This window comes from Epinephelus moara, chromosome 12, assembly GCF_006386435.1.
Source record: "Epinephelus moara isolate mb chromosome 12, YSFRI_EMoa_1.0, whole genome shotgun sequence".
Classification (NCBI taxonomy): Eukaryota; Metazoa; Chordata; class Actinopteri; order Perciformes; family Serranidae; genus Epinephelus; species Epinephelus moara.
This window is the reverse complement of record NC_065517.1, coordinates 27,084,192-27,109,012: the sequence shown is the minus strand read 5'-3', so window position 1 is coordinate 27,109,012 and position 24,821 is coordinate 27,084,192. Positions and strand designations below refer to the sequence as shown.

Sequence of the window (24,821 nt, the reverse complement as noted above, 5' to 3'; positions counted from 1 at the left end):
GAACCATGGCAGAAAAATGGCTACATCCCCGCAAGATCAAACACCGCAAAAGTTAGTAAAGGACGTGTTGAAAACTGCAACTGGAGGTGGTAAGGCGGGACTTCAGCGGGTGGCTCGTTCCGCCCAATGAGAGGCTGATCTATGCAGCGAACTTCCGCCCACTCAGACTAATAAAACCCCAATCGATAAGTGCATTTACGTGAACATGAATAACCCACTTATGAGGCTTAACCTGGTTAGGATTGTATTCAGGTTATGATGTTTACACAAGCACAGAGATTTGGGTTATTCATATTCGCTATGTACAGGACACCTACAAGTAACCCAGTTACCCAGAGATGAGAGCAACAGGAAATATGAAACACTACATTATACATTTACCTCCACTTCACAGCTTAACTGGTCATTTCCTCTCTGCTCCGATCGCCAACAGCTGTCTCTCTCTCGACCTCACACACACACACACACACACACACACACACACACACACACACACACACACACACTACATAGTTACTGAGCTAGCTAAGCTACTCTTGTACCACTGTCCTCCATACTGGTGCCAGCCTGTCACTGTCATCACATGTAAGACAGGGGAGCAGTGGATGAAGTACTGCAGCCTCTTTAATTACCGGAACTCTGTTTCTTCATCGCTCTAGATGCGTGACACTGTCGCTGCCACAGCCACCATTTTTGTATTGTCACTTGGCCACACCTGTGAAGCTAGTTGGCAGCATTAAATAACCAGAATAACATGTACGCATGTAATAGTATTCTGGTTTCTTTCGGAGAACTCCCGGGAGCACATTCAGGTTTCTTGTAAAACGAATAAAGTCTTATCAAGGTCTAAAAATGGGCTATGGTGTTTACAGTAATGGGATACTCCAAAACTCAATCCTAAACGGGTTATTCATGTCCATGACAGGGTTGCCAACTTTGGTCAGAGGGCTGGAGTGAGATTTTACCTTGTGATGTAATATCTGCTTGTGCGTGCGTGGTCATGAACATACGTGGACACCGCAGCATGTTTGTTTTTTTACCTTAAAAGAGTTAATATGCACATGTGGCAAACAGAAGAAATGAGTGTATGTTTACATGTTCACATCTGTAGGCCTAAGCCCCACATACGTCCATTGTTTTAGGGCGCAGATCAAGGTCAATTTCATCAATCTAATTGGTGGTATTGATCATCTGCTTAAAAAAATCCAGTAATATGTCCTGTTGTGACAAAAAGAAAGATTTCAGGGTGGGTTTGGGGGGTTCTCCCCTGCGAAAATTTTGAAAATTCACGCGGCAAAATCCTATTTTCATTCAATTCCATACAGAAATAGGTAAATTCATGGACTTTCAATGACCTGCGCACATTTATGCATATTTATATATATTTTTTCTTGTGTAGTAGGACACCTATTAGAACTACTCTCTTCTTCTTGCCTCGTTTTTTTTCCTAAAGAAATTCAGCAGACTCATCTAACAAAAAGTTTTTTTCATTATAAGTGTGTTTTAGTTATTCGGGCAGGGCACATGGTTTCATAACACAGTTAAATGTAAATTTGTCTGCAATTTGCTTACCTTGGTACAGTTCTGACCAGAAATGTATCGACGACAGGCGACTTCCACGCTGTGTACTTTGTAAGCCAGTAGGCAACCAGTGTAGGAGACTAGGGGAAGGACGAAGTTCTGGGTAGTTCAGGGTAGCCCCATGAGACCTAAACTTGCTTTCTGAGAATAGTAGGGCTGCCACGATTAGTCGACTAATCGATGACTAATTGACTATTAAAATAATCGGTGACTATTTTAGTAGTCGACTAATCGGTTTGAGTCATTTTTCATAGAAAAGTACTATAAAAGTACCCCAAAATACTCTTACTGCAGCTTCTGACGTTCAGATATTGGCAGCTTTACACACTCTCCCATGACGGTGAACTAAAACCCTTTGGCGTGAGTATGAAACAAGACATTATATGACGTAATTTTGGGGTTTGGGCGAGACAGACCAACATTTTTCAACATTTTAACACATTTTTCGATGAAATGATTAGTTGACTAATCGAAGAAATAATCGACAGATTAGTCGACAATGAAAATAATCATTAGTGGCAGCCCTAGAGAATAGTATGCGGTCTTGTCAAGCCACACAATGACCTTGACAGAAAAAAATAAAAATAAAAAAAGGACTCAGCAACGGTTGAGTGAGATTTCTTAAATGGGTGTGCAAGCGTGACATTGATGGTGAAAGAGTGACAGTCATGCCAGATGCGTGAGAGTTGGCAACCCTGCCGTGTAAACGCGCTCAAAGTGCAGGATCAGAAGTGGGCATCAGAAGTTTTTGTTTGTTCAATGTAGTGTGCTGTTAGACTTTATTTTTATAGTTTTATAGTTTCGTCATCAGCTGATATCATTCCCATACACTGCAAAACATTCTAACAGGAAATATAAGGAAACGTGGAAAGGAAACATGTTATTGTTTATTGGCTCTCTTAAACAGACTGACCCTATTAAAACAAGTCATGTCATCCACCTACTTTTACACTTTCTTATTTTGGTGAGGATGCTTGAGTTTTGAAAACCTGACTCCCAGTGTTCCAGATATTGCTTTGTGTTTTTTAAATTTAGACATTTGATATCCTGAATGCCCTCAATATTAAACAAACAGTTGGACTTCCCTTTCAGTGGACCAGGCTGACCCATACGCCCACGTAGCGGCCCTCCATTTTGACCAGATGCTGCAGCGGTTTGGCTCTCCCATCATCATCCTTAACCTGGTCAAGGTAAAACACACACACACACACACACACACACACTCCTCATTTTAACTGTGGTAAATGATATGTGCAGTGTAACTGAACACACGTAACAAAACACATTGATTCAGTCTTATAAAGTAGAAAGTGAATAACAGAAATCCTATTAAAAGAGGATTTGCAGCACATCGGGCAAAGTCTTTTCAGACCTGCTGTTCACATTGTTATGATTGCATTGAAATTGTTGAATTATTTGACTGTGGCTGCGAAACAATTGTGATGCTTTGAGGTTGCACGTGTAAAACCTTTCCCGCCAGAGTGAATTGCAATGATTCAGCAGGGGTCATGCAGCACCTCGCTCAAGGACTCTACTAAAGAATACAGTTACTGCAGTAAAAATGTGAAGCCTCATGCCTGGAGCTACACTGGTGCAATCAGAGATGCTTTCCTACGCAACAGGTCACTAATATCTACATTTTTTAAGGATCATATGCCCCAGGAGAAATAAAAGCTGTGTTTTGTTTACTTAGACCCCACAGATAAAAATCTACATATGAATAATTCTGTCCACAGGACATTCGTTTTACAAAATACCTCTGTCCACACTAGACCTCAAAAACGATCCCGACTGCTCAGCGTTAACTTTCTCAGCAGTCTTCCCTTATTGCAAAGTGTAGAGACTAACATTACAATTTTCAAAACACCTACTGGAGATCTTGTAACCATTAATACCCCTTTGACATAGGAATGACGGAGCTCAGTCAAAGATTCGAGTGATGCTCTAGACATGCAAGGCCCCCCCCCCCCCCCCCTCAACAACAATCCCATTCTGGAAAGTGTCCCACCCTCTGCTGGTTCAACCAGCCCTGATCCAAAACTGATGTTTCGTCATTGGGTGCAGCAAACGACTCCGTTTGTACGTAAAGTGGTGCAGCAATGCTAATTCAAGTGTAACGTAGTCCTTAGACCAAGCTGTGCTAACATAATGTTAGCAAACCGATAGTCCACCGTTGTCAACGATTTGGGCCTTTGTGGATTGAGGGGTCTACATCATCATTTCCCAAATGTTTTGTTTTAGATGTTTAACACGATACAAAGTAACCAGAGTTTTGAAAAATCTGTACCTTATAGTCTTTATAGAAAAATCTGTTTCAAGCCCCGTTTCCACAGAGCAGTACAGTTTAGTTCAGTTCACTTTTTTACCATTTCCATTGTGAAAAGTTGTGGATGGTACCAATGGAGCCGTTCCGTACCGTCTCCATTTTTGGTCCCCCCTCTGTTGGGGTACCTAGCACACAGATCTGGTACTAAAAGGTGGAGCTGAGTAGCCTGGAAATCCAGACACAAATCTAGAAAGATTTAGGGTCTGGCCACGAATAATGCAAATGGCGCAACTCGAGGGGCGGCACCAAGCATGCATTTGAAAATATCACTGCACGCAATTGGATAACACTACGACCAATCAGAACAATACACGGGGTGACGTATCCAGAGCTTAGCTACCAGCGGAGCTAACTGGTAGATTAGACTCTTGCTGTATCCGGTCGGCAAAACAGCAAAAACGTCCTTCTTGCAAAGGAAAGATTCGAGCGCCGTCTTCTGTTCCTCTTTTAGAGAAAAAGCCAAGTCTAACTCGTTCATTGTAGCGGCCAATGCCATTTCAAACAACTGGTGTTCATCCGTAGCCATCTTGCAATGTTTACTGACTGATTCCGGACTTTGTCGCCGCAGCTCTGTCGTCATCTGTTTAGCTCGCCTCTGGCCCGCCTATATAAGATACACCGATGTGATTGGTGCAGCTCGGCTCCAACAGCATGGGTAATGAGCATCATTAGTGATTGCCAGAGTGACTCGCTGAGCAAATTCAAATTGTGCTCTCGCGAGAACTCTGGATTTCCAGGGTAGGAGCTGTGAACACTGCAGTCCATTGATTGGTCAGTAGAGGACGGACACTCTGCTCAGGGCTGAGTTGTGGCTGGTTTTGAGGCTCATGTAACCACTGTTCATACTGTGGAGAGTTTTACATATAGAAGTAAACCGTAACTATAAAATGAAAGGATGTTTTGCTGCCTCTTGTTCTATTTTGTTCTGAAAAGTTCAGCGTGTAGCCTCGTCCTGTGGACAACAACCCCGCCCACATTTAAGGGTACTGTTTGCGGTGGAAATGCTAGGGTCTAGGTACCATGTCTGAAGGGTAACTAGTGGTTCTAGAAGTACTATGCCGAAAGTGTTTGGTGGAAACATAGCTTATGTGACTCAGTTTGAATGTAGACAAGAGGCCAAAACATGGAGGGAAATATCTGTTTTAAAAATATCTGTATACATATTGACAGGGCCTTAGTTCTGATGTAATATCATATAAGGCCTCACATCTCATTTTTTCCCCCTATTCGTTGCCTCACTGAATTAGTAAGCCCATCTGTATTCTGTATTTTTAAAAAATCAATAACAATATATAACTAAAAGAAGTAATGACAACATGAGAAGAATCTTTTTAAAATATTAAAACATGAACTTTGTTCTCACAATCTTCATTGAAGAAATGACAAATAAATCTAAAGTTATATCAGCCTAAAGAACCTTAATAAGATCCAGGTTGTAAAAGACTTGAATGTTCTTTAGTTGCAGCTTGTTAGTGAGAGGATTATGTAAGACATCTCTGTGGATTGTGTCTCGCGATGAAATATGCCCTGTCTGTGGAATCACTCCACAGGTAGTCATTTAGGGGGCCATGATTTTGGAATTGGCTTAGCAGCGGATTGTTATCGGGGGTTAGTTGTTGCTGTAGAGACTTTAATTATTACCAGCAGCTGAAATGGCACCCTAAATATTGATCCCCCTCTGTGCGTTACTCTGAAAACACACAAAGAGCACTGATAGATGGGGGAAGACAAGGCTGCACACACCTGCACAGACACACGTGACCTCCTGCACCTGGCCCCTGCACATTATGTTAAATCGGCATTAATCATCCGGCTGCTCTTGATTTATGAACAACTACGACACAATGAGACATAATGAGGCTTTGAAAAGTGTGACGTTAATAAAATGCTTCAAGCCATTTAAAAAAAACAAACACTAAAATAAACTAAAGGCTGCATGACTTTCTGTAAGCCTATTATTATTATTTATTTAATCCTGGTGTGCAACACTGTTAGACATTTTCTCATTTGAGCCAGTGCCAGTCTGGTAGTAATTCGTGCATTGCCTTTTTCGCATACACACACATGGCCACACTCGGGCACACAGCCGTACACTACACTCTTGGGTTTCAAGCTCACGTTGTCACTCACAAGGGGAGCCGGGAGACGAGGGACCAATCGCAGGCCTCGGAGGTCCGCACAAGCCGCGGCCATGTGATATGTGCCGACGGTGGGGAGCAAGGGAGGGGACGCCCTGCTCCTACACCACGCCCTCTCCCTTATCCCAGAGAGACAGACTGAGGAAGGAATTGGCAATTAACCATGAAATCATGACAGTCCATCTCTCCGCGGTGGTGGCTGGGGTCGGCGTGGCGGTGTCAACTCCAGGATTGGTGCGTGGTTTTGTCATGGGTGGATGATTGTTTCTGAGCGTGTATGTAAAGAGAGGAAGAAAGCACATGGCCCAGCATGTGAAGCACTTTTCTGACCAGCCAACTTAATTAGAGTCCATTTGTTTTGGCTGCGGAGATAGCTTTTACTCTCTCCACGGAGGTTTTAGAAATATTTAATTTATTCATATTAATTTAATCAAGCCTAATCAGTCTTTTTTTTTTTTTTTTGTAGAGAATCTTGTCCAAAAAAAATGGCAGCAGCCACCAAACATAAAAGCAGCATACACAAAAGAAAGAGGGATAAAGATTAGACAAGATAAAAGCAAGCAATTAAACAAATCTTTTTATCGTGCAAAGCTAAACATTAGGATAATTACAGTGCACATTTCTGTCCATGACCATGTCTACCACCAGCCTCCTTCAGTACGTACATGTGCGTGTGTGACTGTCATTCATGATCTGTGACTGCACCTTTGCACACCTAGAACCATGATTATCACTGTGAACAGGACATGGGGGCTTTTGAAGGTATATGTGCACGTGTGGTGTATTTCTAGCCTCTCATCTGTGTCTGGAAAGTGTGAGAGTGTGTGTGTGTGTGTGTGTGTGTCAGATTGTATGACACGCTCTGCTGAATGGGCGAGGAAATGCATGGGTAATTTGACTGGTTGCTGTGTTGCTTTGCCACGGCTGGATGTGTGGATGGAGATGTGAGCTTCCAAGCCCATTATCACCCGGAGTGATTGGTCAGAAAGGCACAATGCGCCGAGGAATAACTTCATTGAGGAGTAATAACTTAATGAACCATTTCATTACAGTTCATAGAGGCAGACCGGGAGTGTGTGCATGCAATTTTATTTACAAAATAAATTATTTGTTTATTTTTTCCTCTCTTCATCAATTAACTAAATCTGGACCTCGGAGAACACAAAACCAACAGCAGTCACGCTTTTCAGAACTGTTTAATATCTTTCCATCATCCTGGACAGTGGATGTCCTGATGATTTCACACACTGAGGAAGACACTTGTCGAAACCGGTCTGTGTGTTTGATCGCCTGTATCAGTGAGGTAGTAAAGGTTTGTAACGAAGGACACCGAGTGTTGCTGGCTTTTTCTTGTTTATACTGTTGTTCTCTGGCCGAGCACCTCCAGACTTTTTTCTTCTTCTTTTTTGAGAGTGCGTGTTGTCTTTCTTCATTGATGTCCTGATGTGAACCACACAGAATGATGGCCACCTTCGCTATATATCCATGTGTCCTCAAAATTGCACTAATTTGCTCTTTTACTGTCCTAGGATTTCAGATGCAACTGCTATTTTACCCCTTATAGAAGTATTCCACTGCTTGAGAGATGGTCTCTTCATAAAACTGGGCGGTCTATGCAGAAGAAGGCCACAAATACTTTTGAAATTGGTGCTACCTGACCAGAAAAAAGAAGGAAAGGGCTTTGGCATTTGCTTTTGCTCAAGAGGTAGAAAACCTACAACTACCAAAATGCGCTGCGCTGCACCGGACCAATACTTACTCCACTACATTTCCTACATAAAATGTATACTTCTACAATAAATATATATAAATATAATATAAAATATAATACATTTCTCTGTTTTGGGCTTCAAGTATTTTACTCCAGTTTCTCTACAGTATCTATGTATTTTTATGTCTTGAGTATTTTTCCTACGCAATAAAATCAGAAGATTTGGCAAATTAGTGGTCCTAGCTTCCAAGTTAGATCATAGTTTAATCACATAAGTGCAAGTGCAAACAGGTGTTCTCAAAGCCGCAGTTGTCACATTAGATGTTACATGATGCCAGCGACTACTTTCAACCCAACAATGAGACTGACTTCATGATATAAGCAGAAAATGGCGTCCCACAGCAGAGAGGGCGAGTAATGCTTCAAGGAGATAATGATTTGTGACAGGTAACTGCACGGTGAGTGCTCCACTGCAGTGTGTCGGAGGTTTTCTTGGAAGGAAGACCTCAATTTTTTAAGGTGGTGAGCACCACTGTCAGTACTTAATTACGTTTAATATAATAAAATTGCATTTGATACTTAAGTACAGGGAGATTTGGGTGCTGGTAAGATGGAGGGAAGTTTACCACAGTCCATTAACGCATACTGCCCACACTGTTATGATACAAAGCTGGTTAAAAATCTGCAAAGTACAATTTAAATCCCTCTCTTTGCAGCATTAGATTTGACTTGTATGAGTAACCCACACAGCTGCACTTCTTATATATTCCCCATCTACCCACAGTATCTGCCGTCAGCTCTGTGCTTTTCACTCCATATGTCCATCTCTGCAGGGGTCCTGTAAATTGTTTCTCACAGATCTATCTTCCTCCGAGGTCTCTGGGGAGAAAACCTGAATGGATCTTTGTCAGTGCATCAAAGAGAGTAAACACGTGTCACATGTCCGACTGTGTCTGCTGTTATTCTATTATCACTGTACAGTAGACTTGCTTAGCCCTTTGGTGATAGAACCAGCCATTCATGTGATACACGTATTTCTCTCCATTGTGCTACAGAAACGAGAAAAGAGGAAACACGAGAAGATCCTGAGTGAGGAGCTCTACCCAGCTGTGATCAACCTCAATCAGTTCCTGCCTCCAGAAAACTGGATCGACTACATCGCCTGGGACATGGCCCGCTACACCAAGAGGTTGTTACAATGAATGAGACAATATTTTGAGCTTTCATTTGCTGAAACTCAAGCTTTGTCAGTGTTGTACTTTTTCCATCCAAGTATCAAGCTAGCTTGGAAAGAAGAAAAATCACACGCTCTGCCATTAGTTGATAACACTTTACCAGCAGGACTGATACGTAGAGGAAATTAGACTTTTTTGTATGAATTAGGCATGAAATAACCTTTAAAGTACAACAGCTGAAAAGGTATTTTAGTTTTCTTAGATATATGTTTAGAGGTATCCATTCCACCCACTTTCATCCGCTTATCCGGGGCTGGGTCATGGGGGCAGCAGGCTGGGCAAAGTATTCCAGACGTCCCTCTCCTCAGCAACGCTTTCCAGCTCCTCCTGAGGGACCCCAGGGTGTTCTCAGGCCAGATGAGATATGTAATCCCTCCAGCGTGTTCTGGGTCTGCCCTGGGGTCTCCTACCAGTGGGACGTGACTGGAACACCTCCAGTGGGAGGCACCCAGGATGCATCCTGATAAGATGCCCGAAACATACTCAACTGACCCATTTCGATGTGAAGGAGCAGCAGCTCTACTCCAGGCTCCCTCTGGATGTCCGAGCTCCTCACCCTATATCTAAGGCTGAGCCCAACCACCCCACGGAGGACACTTGTTTCGGCCTCTTGTATCCGTGATCTCGTTCTTTCAGTCACTACCCAGAGCTCATGACCACAGGTGAGGGTTGGGACGTAGATGGACCAGTAAATCGAAAGCTTTGCCGTTCAGCTCGGCTCCCTCTTCACCATGACAGTCCAGCACAGCGCCCGCATCACTGCTGCCAAACCGCCGATCCATCTCAAGCTCCAGTCTACTCTCACTCGTGAACAAGACCAGCAGATACTTGAATTCCCTCGCTTGGGGCAGTAACTCACTCCCAACCCGGAGTGGGCAATCCACTGTTTTCCAGCAGAGAACCATGGCCTCAGACTTGGACCAATAGAACCGGAGACAAGGGACAACCCTGGCGGAGGCCAACACTGTCTGAGAACGTGTTTGACTTTGTGTCAAGTATGCGGACACGGTTCTCACTTTGGTTTTACAAGGACTGGATGGCTCGTAGCAGTGACCCTGTTACCCCGTATCCCCACAGTGTTGCAAATATTGCAAATTGACATTGCTCCTGATATGAAAAGTTTTGATGCCAAATATTCGCAGATGAGTATTTCTCATTTTTGTGTTGTTTATTGTTATGCCCTGGGTGAGTAAAAGCCTCTGATGTGGAAAATGAAGGGCTGCACAAAGTGGCCAACTCGCATGCTATGCACTACTTCTGAATGTAAATAATTACCACTTAAATTTTCCAATTTGGTGTCCTCGTCCTGTCTGATATTTTCTGCCATGTGCCATTAAGATCAAAGAGCAGAGTTATGTAATTCAGGGAATCCAGTACACACAAAATGTACTTTTTCACCATTTTTCTTAACAGCAAAATTGTTGTTGCCACAACACTTCTGGGCAGCCACCCAGACGAGCGCATCTGCTCTCTGCATTGGAAGAAATGTCGCACCTGTTCTTTTTCTGTGAAAGCCGTGTTAGAGTTTGGCCTTGCTGGGCTTGTGTTAATGCCTTGAAAAACGTACAATAATTTCATGTATTACCGAAGCCAAAGGATTTGTAAATGATCACTGTAATTTAGCCAAACATAAAATATTGATATAATCTTTCCATTTCTCTTTCTCTTAGTAAGTTGTGCAACGTTCTGGACCGTCTGAGTATGATCGCAGAGAACGTGGTTAAGCGAACAGGATTCTTCATTAACCGCTCCGACTTCTACTGTCACACCATCAGACCAGATGACAGGTGAGCCTCTTCTTGTTCTACACTGTGCCTGTTGTTTGTTGCTGACACTCACACTCTTAGACCTGATTTCAAGCGTTGTTCAATTTGTTGTTGTTGTGTTAACAATGAAACCACCCTTAAAGGTATTCTATGCAGGATATGTCAAAACAAACTTAGCGGAGTTCTATAAAAATTAACCCTCCTCAGTCATTACTTATGACCTACAAGAAGTGTGTGGTGGTGTATTTATCTGCAGAGACCCTGCTCTCTGCATGTATTTTCTTATTTTGCCGTGGTCAAGACGTTCCAGGGCACAGGGTGCAGGTGAGGTTTGGACTTAAATGGGGCCATACACATGCTGCGTCTTTAATTGCCTGGAAAACACGAGGTCTGGCGCTGGGCGCTGCTTTTGTGCCTTTTTTGTGCCAGCTTTCAAGAGTGCGGCGGCAGGTTGTGTCTGAGGTTGCGAAGTAACCTTAACAAGAAGCATATCATGGCCTATTTACCTGAAAACATGCGAGCAGAGCTGATCTTACTCCAGGTGCAGTTTGTAAGTGTGTGAGCATATCGTCCGTGGGGCAGATGTAGATGATGAACTTGTCTATTTCGGAGCCCTGAAAAATAGACGCTCGGGAACGCGTGAGCGCGGCGATAGCATTGCTCTGGCGTTTGAACACGTCTGCCACCATCTACATTGAAAACAATGAATTTGAGGGCGCAAAAAACGCAGCTTGTGTACGGCCCCTAAAAAGGTAGCGACAAGGTGCCAGACCTTAAGCAGCACGCATCCAAGAGGAAGCTACAAAAATATAGCAAGGCAAAACGCCAAGTAGAGTCAGTCTGGGGTTGGCTTTTACCTTCACGTCCACTGGTGATACCACAAACGGTACCCAACAATTCTTGCAGTGTACCTTTAACTAAAATAAAACTCATTCAGAAACTGCTCATGACGAACATCTTTGGTTCGTTTTTCAAGCAAGAAAACTGTTTTAATAATTAGAAGTTACACATACCCTGGAAATCCAGAGTTCTCGCAAGAGCACAATTTGAATTTGCTCAGCGAGTCACTCTGGCAATCACTAATGATGCTCATTACCCATGCTGTTGGAGCCGAGCTGCACCAATCACATCGGTGTATCTGATATAGGCGGGCCAGAGGCGAGCTAAACAGATGACGACAGCGCTGCGAGTCCGGAATCGGTCAGTAAACATTGCAAGATGGCTACAGATGAACACCAGTTGTTTGAAACGGCTTTGGCTGCTACAATGAAGGAGTTAGACTTGGCTTTTTCTCTAAAAGAGGAACAGAAGACGGCGCTCGAATCTTTCCTTTGCAAGAAGGACGTTTTTGCTGTTTTGCCGACCGGATACGGCAAGAGTCTAATCTACCAGTTAGCTCCGCTGGTAGCTAAGCTCTGGATACGTCACCCCGTGTATTGTTCTGATTGGCCGTAGTGTTATCCAATTGCGTGCAGTGATATTTTCAAATGCATGCTAGGTGCCGCTCCTCGAGTTGGGCCATTTGCATTACTCATAGCCAGACCCTAAATCTTTCTAGATTTGGGTCTGGATTTCCAGGCTAGGTCACACAGGGTCACAGTGAGAAAAGGCAGCAGATTATGCACCAGTGATAGGAGACCAAGTGTAAGAAAAAGAAACCATGTGCCCGACCACGCCACCATCTTTCCCACATTTGCATACCAGACGTTTCCAAGGGATAGATGTATTATCCATTTTTCTATTCATACATATTCAGAATCATACATTTATCGACACTGCTTGATCTCGAAACTCTCCAGATATGAATTCTTAATGGAAATTATGCCTGATGACAGTTGCGTCGCAGTGAGTTTTCTGCTAACGAGCTGAGTAGAATGCCGTCCATGTTCTTAATGCATGGCTCTCCCTTTGCCTGCATGTCTTAATCACTTTCACCCAACATTACCATTATGTTACATAACCCAACGACCACGCCATGGCTGGTATTTATTACCCTTTCTTTTGCATTACCCAATGCTATCTCACATTCTTTTTTACACACACTCAGGCACATGTGCTCTCAGATACACACACGCACAGCAAAACCCTCATAAGCTTTTATGTAGATGGACTTTAATAATGATGGCACCTGTAGCCTTCATCACATGCATAATGCACAAGCTAATTAGAGATATTGTTAACTTTGTTATTATATTATTCTTGTCCATCCTCTCTATCTGTATTTTCAGGCACACACTTTGACTGACACTTGCACACTTGATAATTTTTTTTTTACTTTTTTATAGTCGCTCATTGGTCTCAATGAGGTCATACAGTTCATGCCACAATGAGATGCACTTAGCTTTAAAACCTACCCTTCAGCAGCTATTGTATTTGTCTTCAGAGCTCCCTCTACACAATTTAGAGGCAGTTTTTCCTCACTGATTTTCCCACTGGCTGTTTTTTTCCAGAGCACTTTATAAAGAAAGTGATTAATGAGAGTGTGTTGAACTAGGAGAAAAAAAAACTAATAAAGGCAATACCCAGAGCCAGAAGTGTACCACGTTCTTGGACTTTGACATCTAAATTTCCTCCTGCTTTATTTTAAAGAATGTGATTAAAGGATTAGTTAAACATTTGGGGAAATTTGTAGAAGAGTTAGATGAAAAGATTTATACCCATCTTCTGTCTGTATGCATTAAAGTGCTTTTTAGGTGATCAAATTAAAATCAGAAAGTGCGTGAACACATGGAGGTACATGTGGCAATGCACCCTTATTGATGGAGGACAGATTGTGATCTGATCGGCCAAACCACCTCCTGCCGGCTGTAGCTTTGTGTTCACTATACAGACATGAGAGCGGCATCAGGTTTCTCTTCTAACTCTCAGCAAGAAAGTGAATATAGTAATATTACTTAAAACCAGTAAAGCTGTGTAGTTATTATATCATTTATACCTTAGATCATGTTGGTGAATGCGAGCGATTGTAATTTTGACATCCTCGCATTGGGTTTGCACGTAAGCACCAAAGTCAGTGCAGTATTGTAAATGAGAACATCCTGCTTTTCTTTGGTGTATATTACAAAATGTTTCCTGAATATTTCTCTCTGTACTTGTTGTCCTAATGAGGCTCAGTGTGTTCAGATGTCTGCATTGTATGTTTCTATCTAGTCCAGTATGTTCAGCCTTGAAATGGTGATCATAACAGTGATAACACCTCTGGTAGAGGGAAGAGATGAGTACATGTTCCAGCAGAAGAGTTGACATGGGCACTTCGATGATTTTGTCTGTTTGAAGTTAATTTGAATTTTTTTTTTTTTTTTTTCTTCAGGTGGGGAGATTTAGGTGGACACATCACAGCCAGCGGACGGGTGCAGGTATGTGACATGGCGAACAGGTTTGCTGTAACTTTTGTGTCACAGTTGACCCTTTGATAAGCCCCACCCTGAACACAGATAACTCACTTCCTGCATGTTGCCATTTTCAGAATCCCCCGCTGCTACATGAAACTACAGTAGTCATGCATAGCATATTTCCACACTTTGTTTTAGCGCTGTACACTAGCTTGCAACCTACATGCTAAAATTTCAGTGTTTTATGGGGTGTTTTCTTTTGTGGGGATTTAGCCATTTTATTGCCAGCACTCGCCTTTTCACCAAAACAAGTTCCCCCCGACACCATTTTGCAAACAATGTTGCTGCATCCTGGGCTCAGCGCCACCCAAGACAACTGTGATTGGTTTCAAGGGATTCAAACAACCCAGAACATTTTTTTCTCTTAGGGTGCTTGCAGACCTAGGGTTTGCTTTGGTCTGAATCAGGAGCCCTTTTTAGACAGGTAACAAAACGTGTAGCTCAGTGTGTAACGTAAACAGTGACGTGGGAAGCCGCGGCTTGTCAGTCCTACGGCAATTCTCTCGTAAGTCGGCCCGTTCTTCACCGTCCCCGTCATCTGATGGTTAATGGCCTCTTCGTTTGCGAGGGCAAGGAGGGCGCGCAATTCCTTGTCTCCCCAGTTGCTCATCTTTACAGTGTCTGTCAGGTTTGCGTATCCCTCTTGCTACTAGCTGTTTGCTAATTCCTGCTATCAGCTGTTTCATGTTTATCCACCGCCAGTGGGTCGCACGTGTGATGTCATCAACAGCTCCTCCCACAAGTCTTCAACAGCCCTTCCCGTTGCAGAAAGCTGCCTCGGTCTTTTTAAACTTAAAGGGTTCCGCCAATATGACTACCCTACAAGGCGGAAAATTGGGCACCTCGGATCAACTCTGTGTCTAAACGCTCGCAGCTTGCTGGCAAAACGGCCCAACATTCGTGGAAAATCTGGGCGAGGGGCGAGGGACTAATTTTGTTGCAAAGTTGCATAATTGCCTCGAGGTGGTTTGTGTTCTCACAGTAGCATTTACAAGCGGACCAGCGAGAAAGGACCTTGTTGAAGAAGGGTACACTTGCAAGATAAATGTGACACTTTCTAATGTCACAATGGAGGGACAACTATGCAGGTTGATTTTAGCACTGCTCATCGTGGACTACATTGCTGTCATTGTTCATTTTAGTCAAACCATACAGTTTGAAAATGAGGCGCGGCTTCAACTAGAAAACAATGTTTTTGTTCACATTAATAATCCTCCAGGACTGTAACATGCTCATGTTTAACCCAAACAATGTGTCATGTGACTGCAGTTGGTTCAGATCCAGGTCGGAACACGTTAGCTCTGACAGCCTGACGGACTCTCAGCAGCCAACAACAAAGTGGACAGGACTTAGCAAAGGGTCAATTACGTTCTTTTGTTTTTTAAGGCACTGCATGTTCTCGACAAATTAGTAAATCTCTGGCTCTTCTACAGAAACACTTAAGTGTAAATTAATGGAGACTTTTTATAAGTTGAGTTACATAAGTTAATAAACCCACATCATGGATTTAGGGCAGTGTGATTTGTAGGCCAAGGAAACAGCTTATGTCAGGGGGCTCAGCATTCATTACTATAGCTGCAAAACAAGGCCAATGCATTTAGTTGCATAATGAGCGTTTTCACAGAAAACCTTGATCACGTATACAATGATCTCTGAATCATCCAAGGTGTTTACTGCAGTTTAAAGGTCACTGCAGACAGAAGGGACAAACATGGAGACACTTTATCTGCTGATACTGTTATTCCACAAATGATCTTTTCATTAAGTTTGTGTCAGACTCAATGACTGTACACAAAGATGGATAACACGTCTCCTCTTCCTCCCAGTGTACAAAAATAAAGCCAATGTATCCCAAATATGGCTGCTGCCATCTTGCACTGGTGACGGTATTTGTTTGAAGCCAAACGCTGGGGTATCAAGTTCCCACCTCCGACCAATCCTGGGCAGCGCCATCGATCGTGAGCACACTGATAAGCACACACAGCTGTCAATCATGATGTCAAACCCCCTTTAAATTGCATTGAACAGCTAGTTATAGAAAAATGAACTCTTGAACATATAGTGCGATATCACCATCTTCAATTTACAGTCCGTGGTCTGTTCAGGGGTTCTCAAAGTTTTGATGACTTTGGGCCAATTTAGGGAGCCTGCATATGACTCAGGGCCACACAGGAAAAGTGCACAACATGTCTTTTCCATCTCACCTCCACAATAAACTGCAGAGCTGTCCACTACAATTGCCAACCTTAGCTAACAGCATTAGCATTGATCACAGAATGTGAACACCACTGATAACACTCTTGAGGTGCCACCAGTTGCCATCCAGCCAGTAGTAGTACAAACACTTGCTCGGGCGTCATAGCAGCCGAGTTGTGTGTTGAATGTAAGCTGTTAGAAGTTACAGTATTGAGATGAACAGCAGCTAATTAAAATATAATGAGTGCATTTCGTGTCACATTCAGGAGCTGTGCAAAATGTCTGCACTGGGCTGCCTTTGGCCCGTGGGTCACACTTATGCTGTCCATAAATGAAGAGGTGTCATTAAACTTCACAAGTCTTTGTTGTAGACTGGTGTGCTGCGGACCAACTGTGTGGACTGTCTGGACCGGACCAACACCGCCCAGTTCATGGTGGGGAAGTGTGCGCTGGCCTATCAGCTTTATGCACTGGGAATGATCGACAAACCCAAACTCCAGTTTGATACCGACTGTGTGAGGTAAAGCTCCTTACTTAAACATATATTTTACATATTTTTGTAAAACAAATTTTGTATACTTGATTTAAACAATATGGTGCTCACTAGAACAGTAAATTTAATGGGGAGGCCCTAAAAAACTTCACCTCAAGGCAGTGCATTACGTCCTGGTTCACAAATACCCCTTTTCCACCAAATTAGCTTTGGTTCTTGAACTGTTTAGGATTCTTGGAACCTTGGCGCTATCTAGCTAACCAGCCCGCGTTTCCACCACTTTTACGTTGAACCTTCGTACTCAAGAATGTGTGAGTGAGTTGCACAATGCACAACACAAGTAAACACTAGCAAACAAACAGCAAAAACTTTTGTTCAATTGTGTCCGACAATTTCTCGCTTGTCTTCTCCATTCTCTTTTCCAACCTGTATAATATGACACACCCACTGATGTTGTCATGGTTCGCACTTCAGGTCTAGGAGAACCTACTTTTGTTTGGTTCCTGCTGAGAACCAACTTTGCAGCTTCTAAACCAATTTATTTTTGGTTCAAAGGCTCTAACCGGTTCAAAATTAGATGCAGGAACCAGAACAGAACTGGTTTAATGTTGGTGGAAAAGGGGTAAAAGAGTGTTTTGTGACTGATAGCACATTCTTGTCAGCTTCCACTGGGTCATATCGTCACTTTTTGGGTAAGTTAGCAAAACCGTAACCTAAAAGTTAACCCCAAGATTAAACCTACAGGAGACCTCACACCTAACTGGAAGTTTAAACAGAGATGTTTTTTCATTTTTTGTGATCATAAATTTAAAAAGATACACTTAAATTTTTTGCTGATTGTGGTTCTTAAATTGACTGTCATGACGTTATACTGAAAAATATGCACAACTAAATAATGCTAAAATATACATTTAGATGAAATAAATAATGTCCAACAACAAAAATCTACTCAGATGAAGAGTCTGTATTTTGATATCAGTGTAGTACCTTGCATCAGTCGATGTCCAAACAGGCTAACAAGGCAGACTATCAATGTCCATGATCTAGAGTCATGTGATGCGTGCCTCTCTGTTCTGCAGGAGCAGGAAGCAATACATATAGTAATCACACACAATCCAAATAGTGTATGAGATACCCCATTTCACCGGAAAACAAAACAAACAAAAAAAAAACAACAACAACCAAGCTTAACATGAGGACCATATATTTAGTTTGGCTATTGCTTGTGTGTCAATGTGCGTCTTTGTGTCTTGTGTCTGTGTGGTCCAGGTTATTCGAGGAGCTGTATGAGGACCATGGAGACACTCTGTCGCTGCAGTACGGCGGCTCCCAGCTGGTCCACAGGGTCAAGACCTACCGCAAGATTGCCCCCTGGACGCAACACTCCAAAGACATCATGCAGACACTGTCACGTTACTACAGCAACGCTTTCTCAGGTGTGTTACAGAGACGCATTCAGATGCACACAAAAATATTTAAAAAGGGGTTCATTACACCAGCATTTTTCAAGCAGCTTTGACGCAGTAGCCCCCAAATTCCACTTTATGATAAAGCAGTTTTTCCAATTTTCTCCATCCATTTTATCCTGAAATCCATCCATATTACACCACAATGTGTAAAACTTGAACCCTCATGTTCAAGGTTAGCACAGTATAATAGTAGTTTGAGAGTCCGGCCCCCCCAGTGTCTGCTTAGAAAAATTCTGGCCCTTGGACAAATCTAGTAGACTACAGACATACAGACATACGCCATTCTAGTAGACAGTCTTGAATAAAATAAGCTTTCAGAAAACATTTAGACAAACTGGAAACTTTTCAGACAGTGTGACGTTGATCTGCAGTCATTACATAATCCTGACGCTAATTATTTCCAGATAACAAAGTGTATTGCATGAGCAAGATTACGACTGTCGTAAAGCTACAACAGTCACAGCTGCAAAGACAAGCTAAATGACCCAGACTGTTAGCTTTGCCTTTTACAGCACATGCCACGTGTAACCACCTGCAGAGGTAATGTCAGCTCTGATCATTTTTGGAAGCCTGATCAGGGCTGTATTGCCACTTTTGATTGGTTGCTTCTTCTCTAAAAATAGAGCATATTAACATGGAGCGCTTTACACATCCTGAACACCACATTATAAATCATATTGTTTTACTACATACGACTACACAGACTGTTTATTTTTCCAGCCTGTTATGCAACACCTAGTTTTAAAATGTTTAAAATGACAAAATGTGGACGTTTACACCTTTCAGCAACAACAGCCAAGCACACACAGGCAGACACATAGCTCCCTGAGGACTGTGGGTGTCAGTAAATGGCGCGTTCAAAGCAATTTCGATGACATTTGCAATGTTTCTGTGGTAATTCCTGAATTTATTGTCAACAGCTGCGAGAGGGGATATTCTGAGGACATTTGATTTTCGATATTACTATCTAGAGAAACACTGGATTTAAGTTTTTCTCTGTTTTGTGATTTGCAGCCAGGATCTAATCACCAATCAGTGCTTGATAAAGTGGCTTTACTGCGCCTGCGACTCGGATTTCTAATAATTTCAAATGACACCCTAGTTTGTAGGTAGACACAGCGCACACAAGTGTTATCACAACACACTAGTAACTGCTCTACATCAACAGGTGGCATGTGAAGCTCCAGAAATGAAGGGGAAGGTTGTGTACTGTGTATTAAATCAGGAGTAATAGAGCTGTGCTACTTGACCCACTAAGTCGACCTCCTGTCTGTGTCTTTGCTTTCGACTCTTGTCAGTTCACTTCATTTTGAAAAATGGGATCACTGGTCGGTTGCAGGGCAGAGCCGGGAAAGTAGCAGATTGTTTTTTCTGATGGAAATGTCAAGTGAGACTCATATAATAGAGCACACACACACAATTTTTCTAGCAAAGTTGACTTCATGGTCTTTGAGAATTTTCTTTTTTTTTTTCTCATAAATTTCCCACTCTAATATCAAAATATCAACGTTTTTTTTCTTGTAAATTAATAACGATATTATAGGAAATTCTGAAAAAATGAAGCCCACATGAAAGCGCCAAAAGCTGCAGTTCCTCAAATGGCCACTTGAGGCTGGCTCAAGAAGCTAGTCAATCCCCACAGACCCCCGTGTTAAAATGCTTTACTTAACAGCACAAATAAACATGTTTACAGCCTGATGCAAAAAACAATTTTGGTCTCTATAGCTAATTTCAACTCTAATGGCAACTGTATGGGGGCTGAATTCTTATATAACTCAACTGTTTACATTTTGTTAGTGCTTAAAGTTATGCATAATTAAGGGCAGGTTGCTTTGAGTAGAAGGCTGTCTGTTGATAGTGTCCTCAGCTTCCAAGTCAGATCCACCGCTCACTCCTCCACAGTGCCAGCCTCTTGCCTAAGTATGCTCACTTCTGCCTCCAAAAAACCAAGATGGCGACAGCCGAAATGCCTAACTCAAGGCTTCGAAACGGGAGTCTACAAACCAGTGGGTGACGTCACCATAGCCTCGTACATTATTTTTTACAATCTATGATTTAGAAGCAACTCATAGCACATTATAGTACACAGCTGCTTTTAATACTAAATGATAACAATATCTGTATTTTTGATTCTGGACCTGTTATTATTTGGTATCTGAGTGGAAACAAATTTTATTGTGTTGTTCACCCTATGAAATAAACCACTTCTATCTTATTCCTAGACATATACATGCACTCAGTGTGAGGGCTCATTTATACTCCTTTTACAAACAAAAATAGATACTTCCATTTCAAACGTTGTAAACATCACTGCCCTAATACTTTCAAGTGTTGTTTATGATGGCATAGATACAGCCAATAGATAGCAGTGTAGGGCAGAGGCAAAGGTTTTACACGACAACAAACGGATACGTTGCAACATGTGGACTTAGAATTCTTCTTACTACATCATCAATTTGTTCTGTTCCGCCATATTTAAAATGTCTTTGTCGTCTCCTATGGTTGTATCTTGCTTTATCTACACTACACTGCCACCAAAGTCTCTGGTGGTTCTGCTCTGTTTTTTCTGTATCCGTAAGCTTCCACAAAACATGCACAAAGACGGACAGAGGCTTCATTAGTGTCCACATACGTACCTAACTTTGAGCATAAATGAGGCTGGGACTTCTTTGCAGTCATGGCTTACTCTTCTGTTATCTCGACACAGTAATCATGAATACCTTTACACACCAAGTCCAACACAAAGTTTCAAATCTAGAAGAGGAATTTTTGCTGTACAAAAATATTTTTGACTTGCTAAATCAATTAGGGTAGCCAAGCAACACATGTAACTATTATTTTATTATCATTATTTGATTTTTTTTTATTATTTTTTTTACACTTGATCAACGTGGATATTCAGAGATGTATTTTCCTGATATTTATCAGAACATACACACTAATCATCCCAGAGTTCACAGTGAATGACGTATGCTTATAAATCTCTGCCAAGCACTCGGTCAGCTTCTCTCTGACTCACAGATACATTAAGACACACACATACAGTACACACTGCCATATGTTTACAGCCTCGGAAATTGAAGGAGGAAATTCGGATGAGTGTTTTGATGAGACCAGGTGAAGGTGGGTAATTGTGTTGAAATTGAACAGACCTGTGGACAGAATTTTCCCTGTGTGCATTTCATTCATAATACATCTTGTGAGACCAAGCTTTTGTCAGCCGCTTCTGTTGCACGTGCTCATAATGTTCACAGCTCATCCATGACTCTTATCTCATGATGCGCTGAATGAATCTCAGGTTGAAAACTGCCAAGAGAAAAGGCTTGGTTGCAGTCTCTAATAGAGGCCAATTTAGTTTCTAATTATCTAACGCGAGTGTTGGAGCAGCATGCACGGGGCTTCACAGTTGGGGGACGGATAAAATGGCACCAAACTGGGCAAAACACGTGCCACATGCTGAACACACAAACCCTCACAGAGATTATCTTGGCACGCTCCCATAGCCAAACATGTTGCAGTGTGGCAGTTCAGAGAGTTTTCACTGGTAAGGTACCTCTTCATCAGAAGAGAACACATGCTTGAGTTCATTTAACGACTCGGCCCACAATGTGAGGGGCAGTTAAATCTTTAATTTTAGATCACCCCCACTATTACACACCAATATGGTCCTCAGCATCAAAAGGGGAATTGAGGAAACTGTAAACTGCCCTGAGCAGAGCAGCTCAACTAGTCTTACACTGCCCCGGAAGAACAAACACAGTCAGCATGCATTGTAAACTCTTACGGCCACAAGTATAGAAGAGACTTGCCTTAAAAGGTTCTGTAAAATTCACCTCTATACAAGACATACTCAAAGTAAATTGAAAGCTGCACTTGCTCCATTTTTGTACATGCATTTTCTCATTTGAAAGGTAATACTGAAGTTTTTCCCCAGCTGTCAGAATCACTGTAAGTGCTTCTGTCATTGAGTTTCATAAGTTTCAACACATTGAAATAAAAGTTTTTTTTTTATCTTTGCCTGAATATTTTCTTGAAAAAAAAGAAAAAGAAAAAGCTGGAGATGACAAGAACTAGGAGGTATTCGCTGAAACACAAAATTGAGCCATATCATGAAGTCTCACAGTCTAGATTTAAAGCAAATAACAATATGAGAGAAAATGTTTTTGAAGGTTTTGTTCAGGTGCTTTTTATTTTAAAAAAAAAAAAAAAAAAGTGTAAAAAAAAAATGTACTGAATGTGTGATTATGAGTGAAAAACTAATAAAGAAATGTCTAAAGAGAAATGTCTATTTAGGAGCTCACTATATATATAAAAAACTTTTCTAGTAAATCTAAATTGTTTTTTTTCCCCCAAGAGACAACATAGGAGCCATTTATCTATCATATCTGTACATTTATAACACTCTATGATGGCAATAAGGGGTTAAAAACTGCTGTGGAGCTTCGGAGTGTCATTGACTACAAGACCCATAAGCCTCAGGTGAAGTGGGCCAATTGCTGGCTCTTAAAATACATTTAAACTACAAGAAATGTCAGTGACGTACGCTCCCTCAGCTCAGGCCCTTGTTGGCTATGGAGGCCATAGCAACAGCACTGGGAGCGCCTATTGGCTTAAATGAGGTGTCAATAGAAAGGCCAGAAGCTCGCCTCCAAGTCGGTTTGTTTACATGCAAGACAGAGAAATTATGGATAATATATGGAGATATAGGACTTTGAATTTTGAGTTTCTACTATAACATGTTTACATGGTGGTCAGAAAACACTTAATTTTCTCATAGTGTGTGTTCTGAAACAAACGTATCCACTGTCTGTCTGAAACACTCCGTTTTAACACCTTTCTCAGTCTCCTCTGATTGGTCCACATCTCCGGGTCTTCCTTATCGTTCCAGCAGGAATATCATCCAAAATCAGGGAGAAATTAACATCAGCAATCAATATTACGTGTTTCCCTGACGTTAGCATGTAGCTTTATTTAGCATTGTAGGCTACAAAAAGTCTGGCACGCTATACTGTAGCCAGAGTAGAATACCGTTAGGAGTGTTTAAAACCATAGGGAACCTGTGATTTTGCTCACAGGAAGAACTTCTACTTCAGTTATTGTATAGCATATGATGCCATTGGGATCAGCTAATGGGGATCCTTTTGAATAAATGAATAACGCTTCAATAATATGTTCTTCATTGGCGTCTTTGCAGTCTCATCTCTTTTCTGATGCTTTTTAGATGCTGACAGACAGGACGCCATCAATCTGTTTCTCCAAGTCTACCAGCCATCAGAGTCCAAGCCTCACCTGTGGGAGCTGCCCACTGACTTCTACCTGCATCAGAGGAACACCATGGCCCTCCCTCAGGACAGACGGAGGTAAACATACATATAGTTTTACACTTAAAACACACGACCACTTGCTGTACATACATGGAGAAATCGAAATAAAAACGCTTCCATCTGAATATACAAGTGCAGTTACATGTTTATGGAAAACTTAAAAACACGCACGCACATGTTTTTGTGTTAATTAAATATCTCAGTGGGGAATTGCTCACAAAAGATTAGCACTGCTGTTTCTGAGAAAGCCTTTATCTGAAAGCCCAAGCTGTAAAGGACTACCCCAAGCGGTGAAGTTGCTCACGTGGGTGTTTTTTCATGTGATTGCTTTTGTGGTCATTCCAACTGGTAGCTATCAAGCCTCCCCTTTACCTGGGGCACAGAGCTTTGGCCTCAAAGTGTAATTATGCATGTGGCTCCCCTGAGGTTTGCTTCATGGCTTACAACCATGGCCCGATTTTTGTTGTCCACATTACTGTGGCTTCTGTATCTGAATACTGTGGAGTTAATACTGTGGCTTGAAAGCTCAACACACTGACATGTGCGGAAACACGTGCAAATGTAGAAGTCATCTTAAAACAACAAAATGGAGAAATATGCAGGTAATTTAGTAACATTGATTAGGATGTTTTTCATATGTGTTTGTTTTGTCTATTTGCTTGTTTTTTCTAGGATACAGTGAATTAAGTTGTTAGGGTCAGGGTATGATCGGCTTACAAGCCCTTTAATATGGTGGCCAACAAGTGGCAAATGAGCTGCAACTAGACACAACACAGGCAAATGCAGAAACATCCTTACCAACCAGTGTTCATATGTCTGTTTTAGATTTAGTCCTAGTCTTGAGATGAAAATGCTTAGTTTTAGTCGCATTTTAGTCATCATAGTTTTAGTCTAGTTTTAGTCGGCGAAAACGCAAAACGTTTTAGTCATGTATCAGAAATTAGAATCAAGGTGACAGGTTGCATAAATATTTTTTTTAGGAAAAATAGCCCAAGAGTCAGCAAGAGCAGGGGTGGAAGATGACTCACAGGTGGATTACACGGTAACAGACATTGGAACGGACACGACTACGCATTGGATCTGTGACTCAGTGAAGGATAGGGGCACGGACCTATCCACCAGGGCTAGAATTAGCAGCACTTAGGGCAAGGCGAGCGCATCTGTAGAGGATAAAAGTAGCACAGTTGAGA

At 42.0% G+C, this 24,821-nt stretch overlaps 1 protein-coding gene across 2 annotated transcripts in view; it reads left to right on the top strand.

Moving 5' to 3' along the window:
- The window catches only part of fig4a (FIG4 phosphoinositide 5-phosphatase a), a 105,136-nt gene that overhangs the window by 31,983 nt on the left and 48,332 nt on the right, over positions 1-24,821 (top strand). For both annotated transcript variants that reach the window (XM_050058075.1, XM_050058076.1), the window contains 7 exons: positions 2,674-2,771; positions 8,812-8,945; positions 10,662-10,778; positions 14,068-14,113; positions 16,717-16,865; positions 18,108-18,274; positions 23,529-23,667. In XM_050058075.1, coding sequence (XP_049914032.1) covers positions 2,674-2,771; positions 8,812-8,945; positions 10,662-10,778; positions 14,068-14,113; positions 16,717-16,865; positions 18,108-18,274; positions 23,529-23,667 — 850 coding nt within the window. The remainder of the gene's footprint in view (positions 1-2,673; positions 2,772-8,811; positions 8,946-10,661; positions 10,779-14,067; positions 14,114-16,716; positions 16,866-18,107; positions 18,275-23,528; positions 23,668-24,821) is intronic.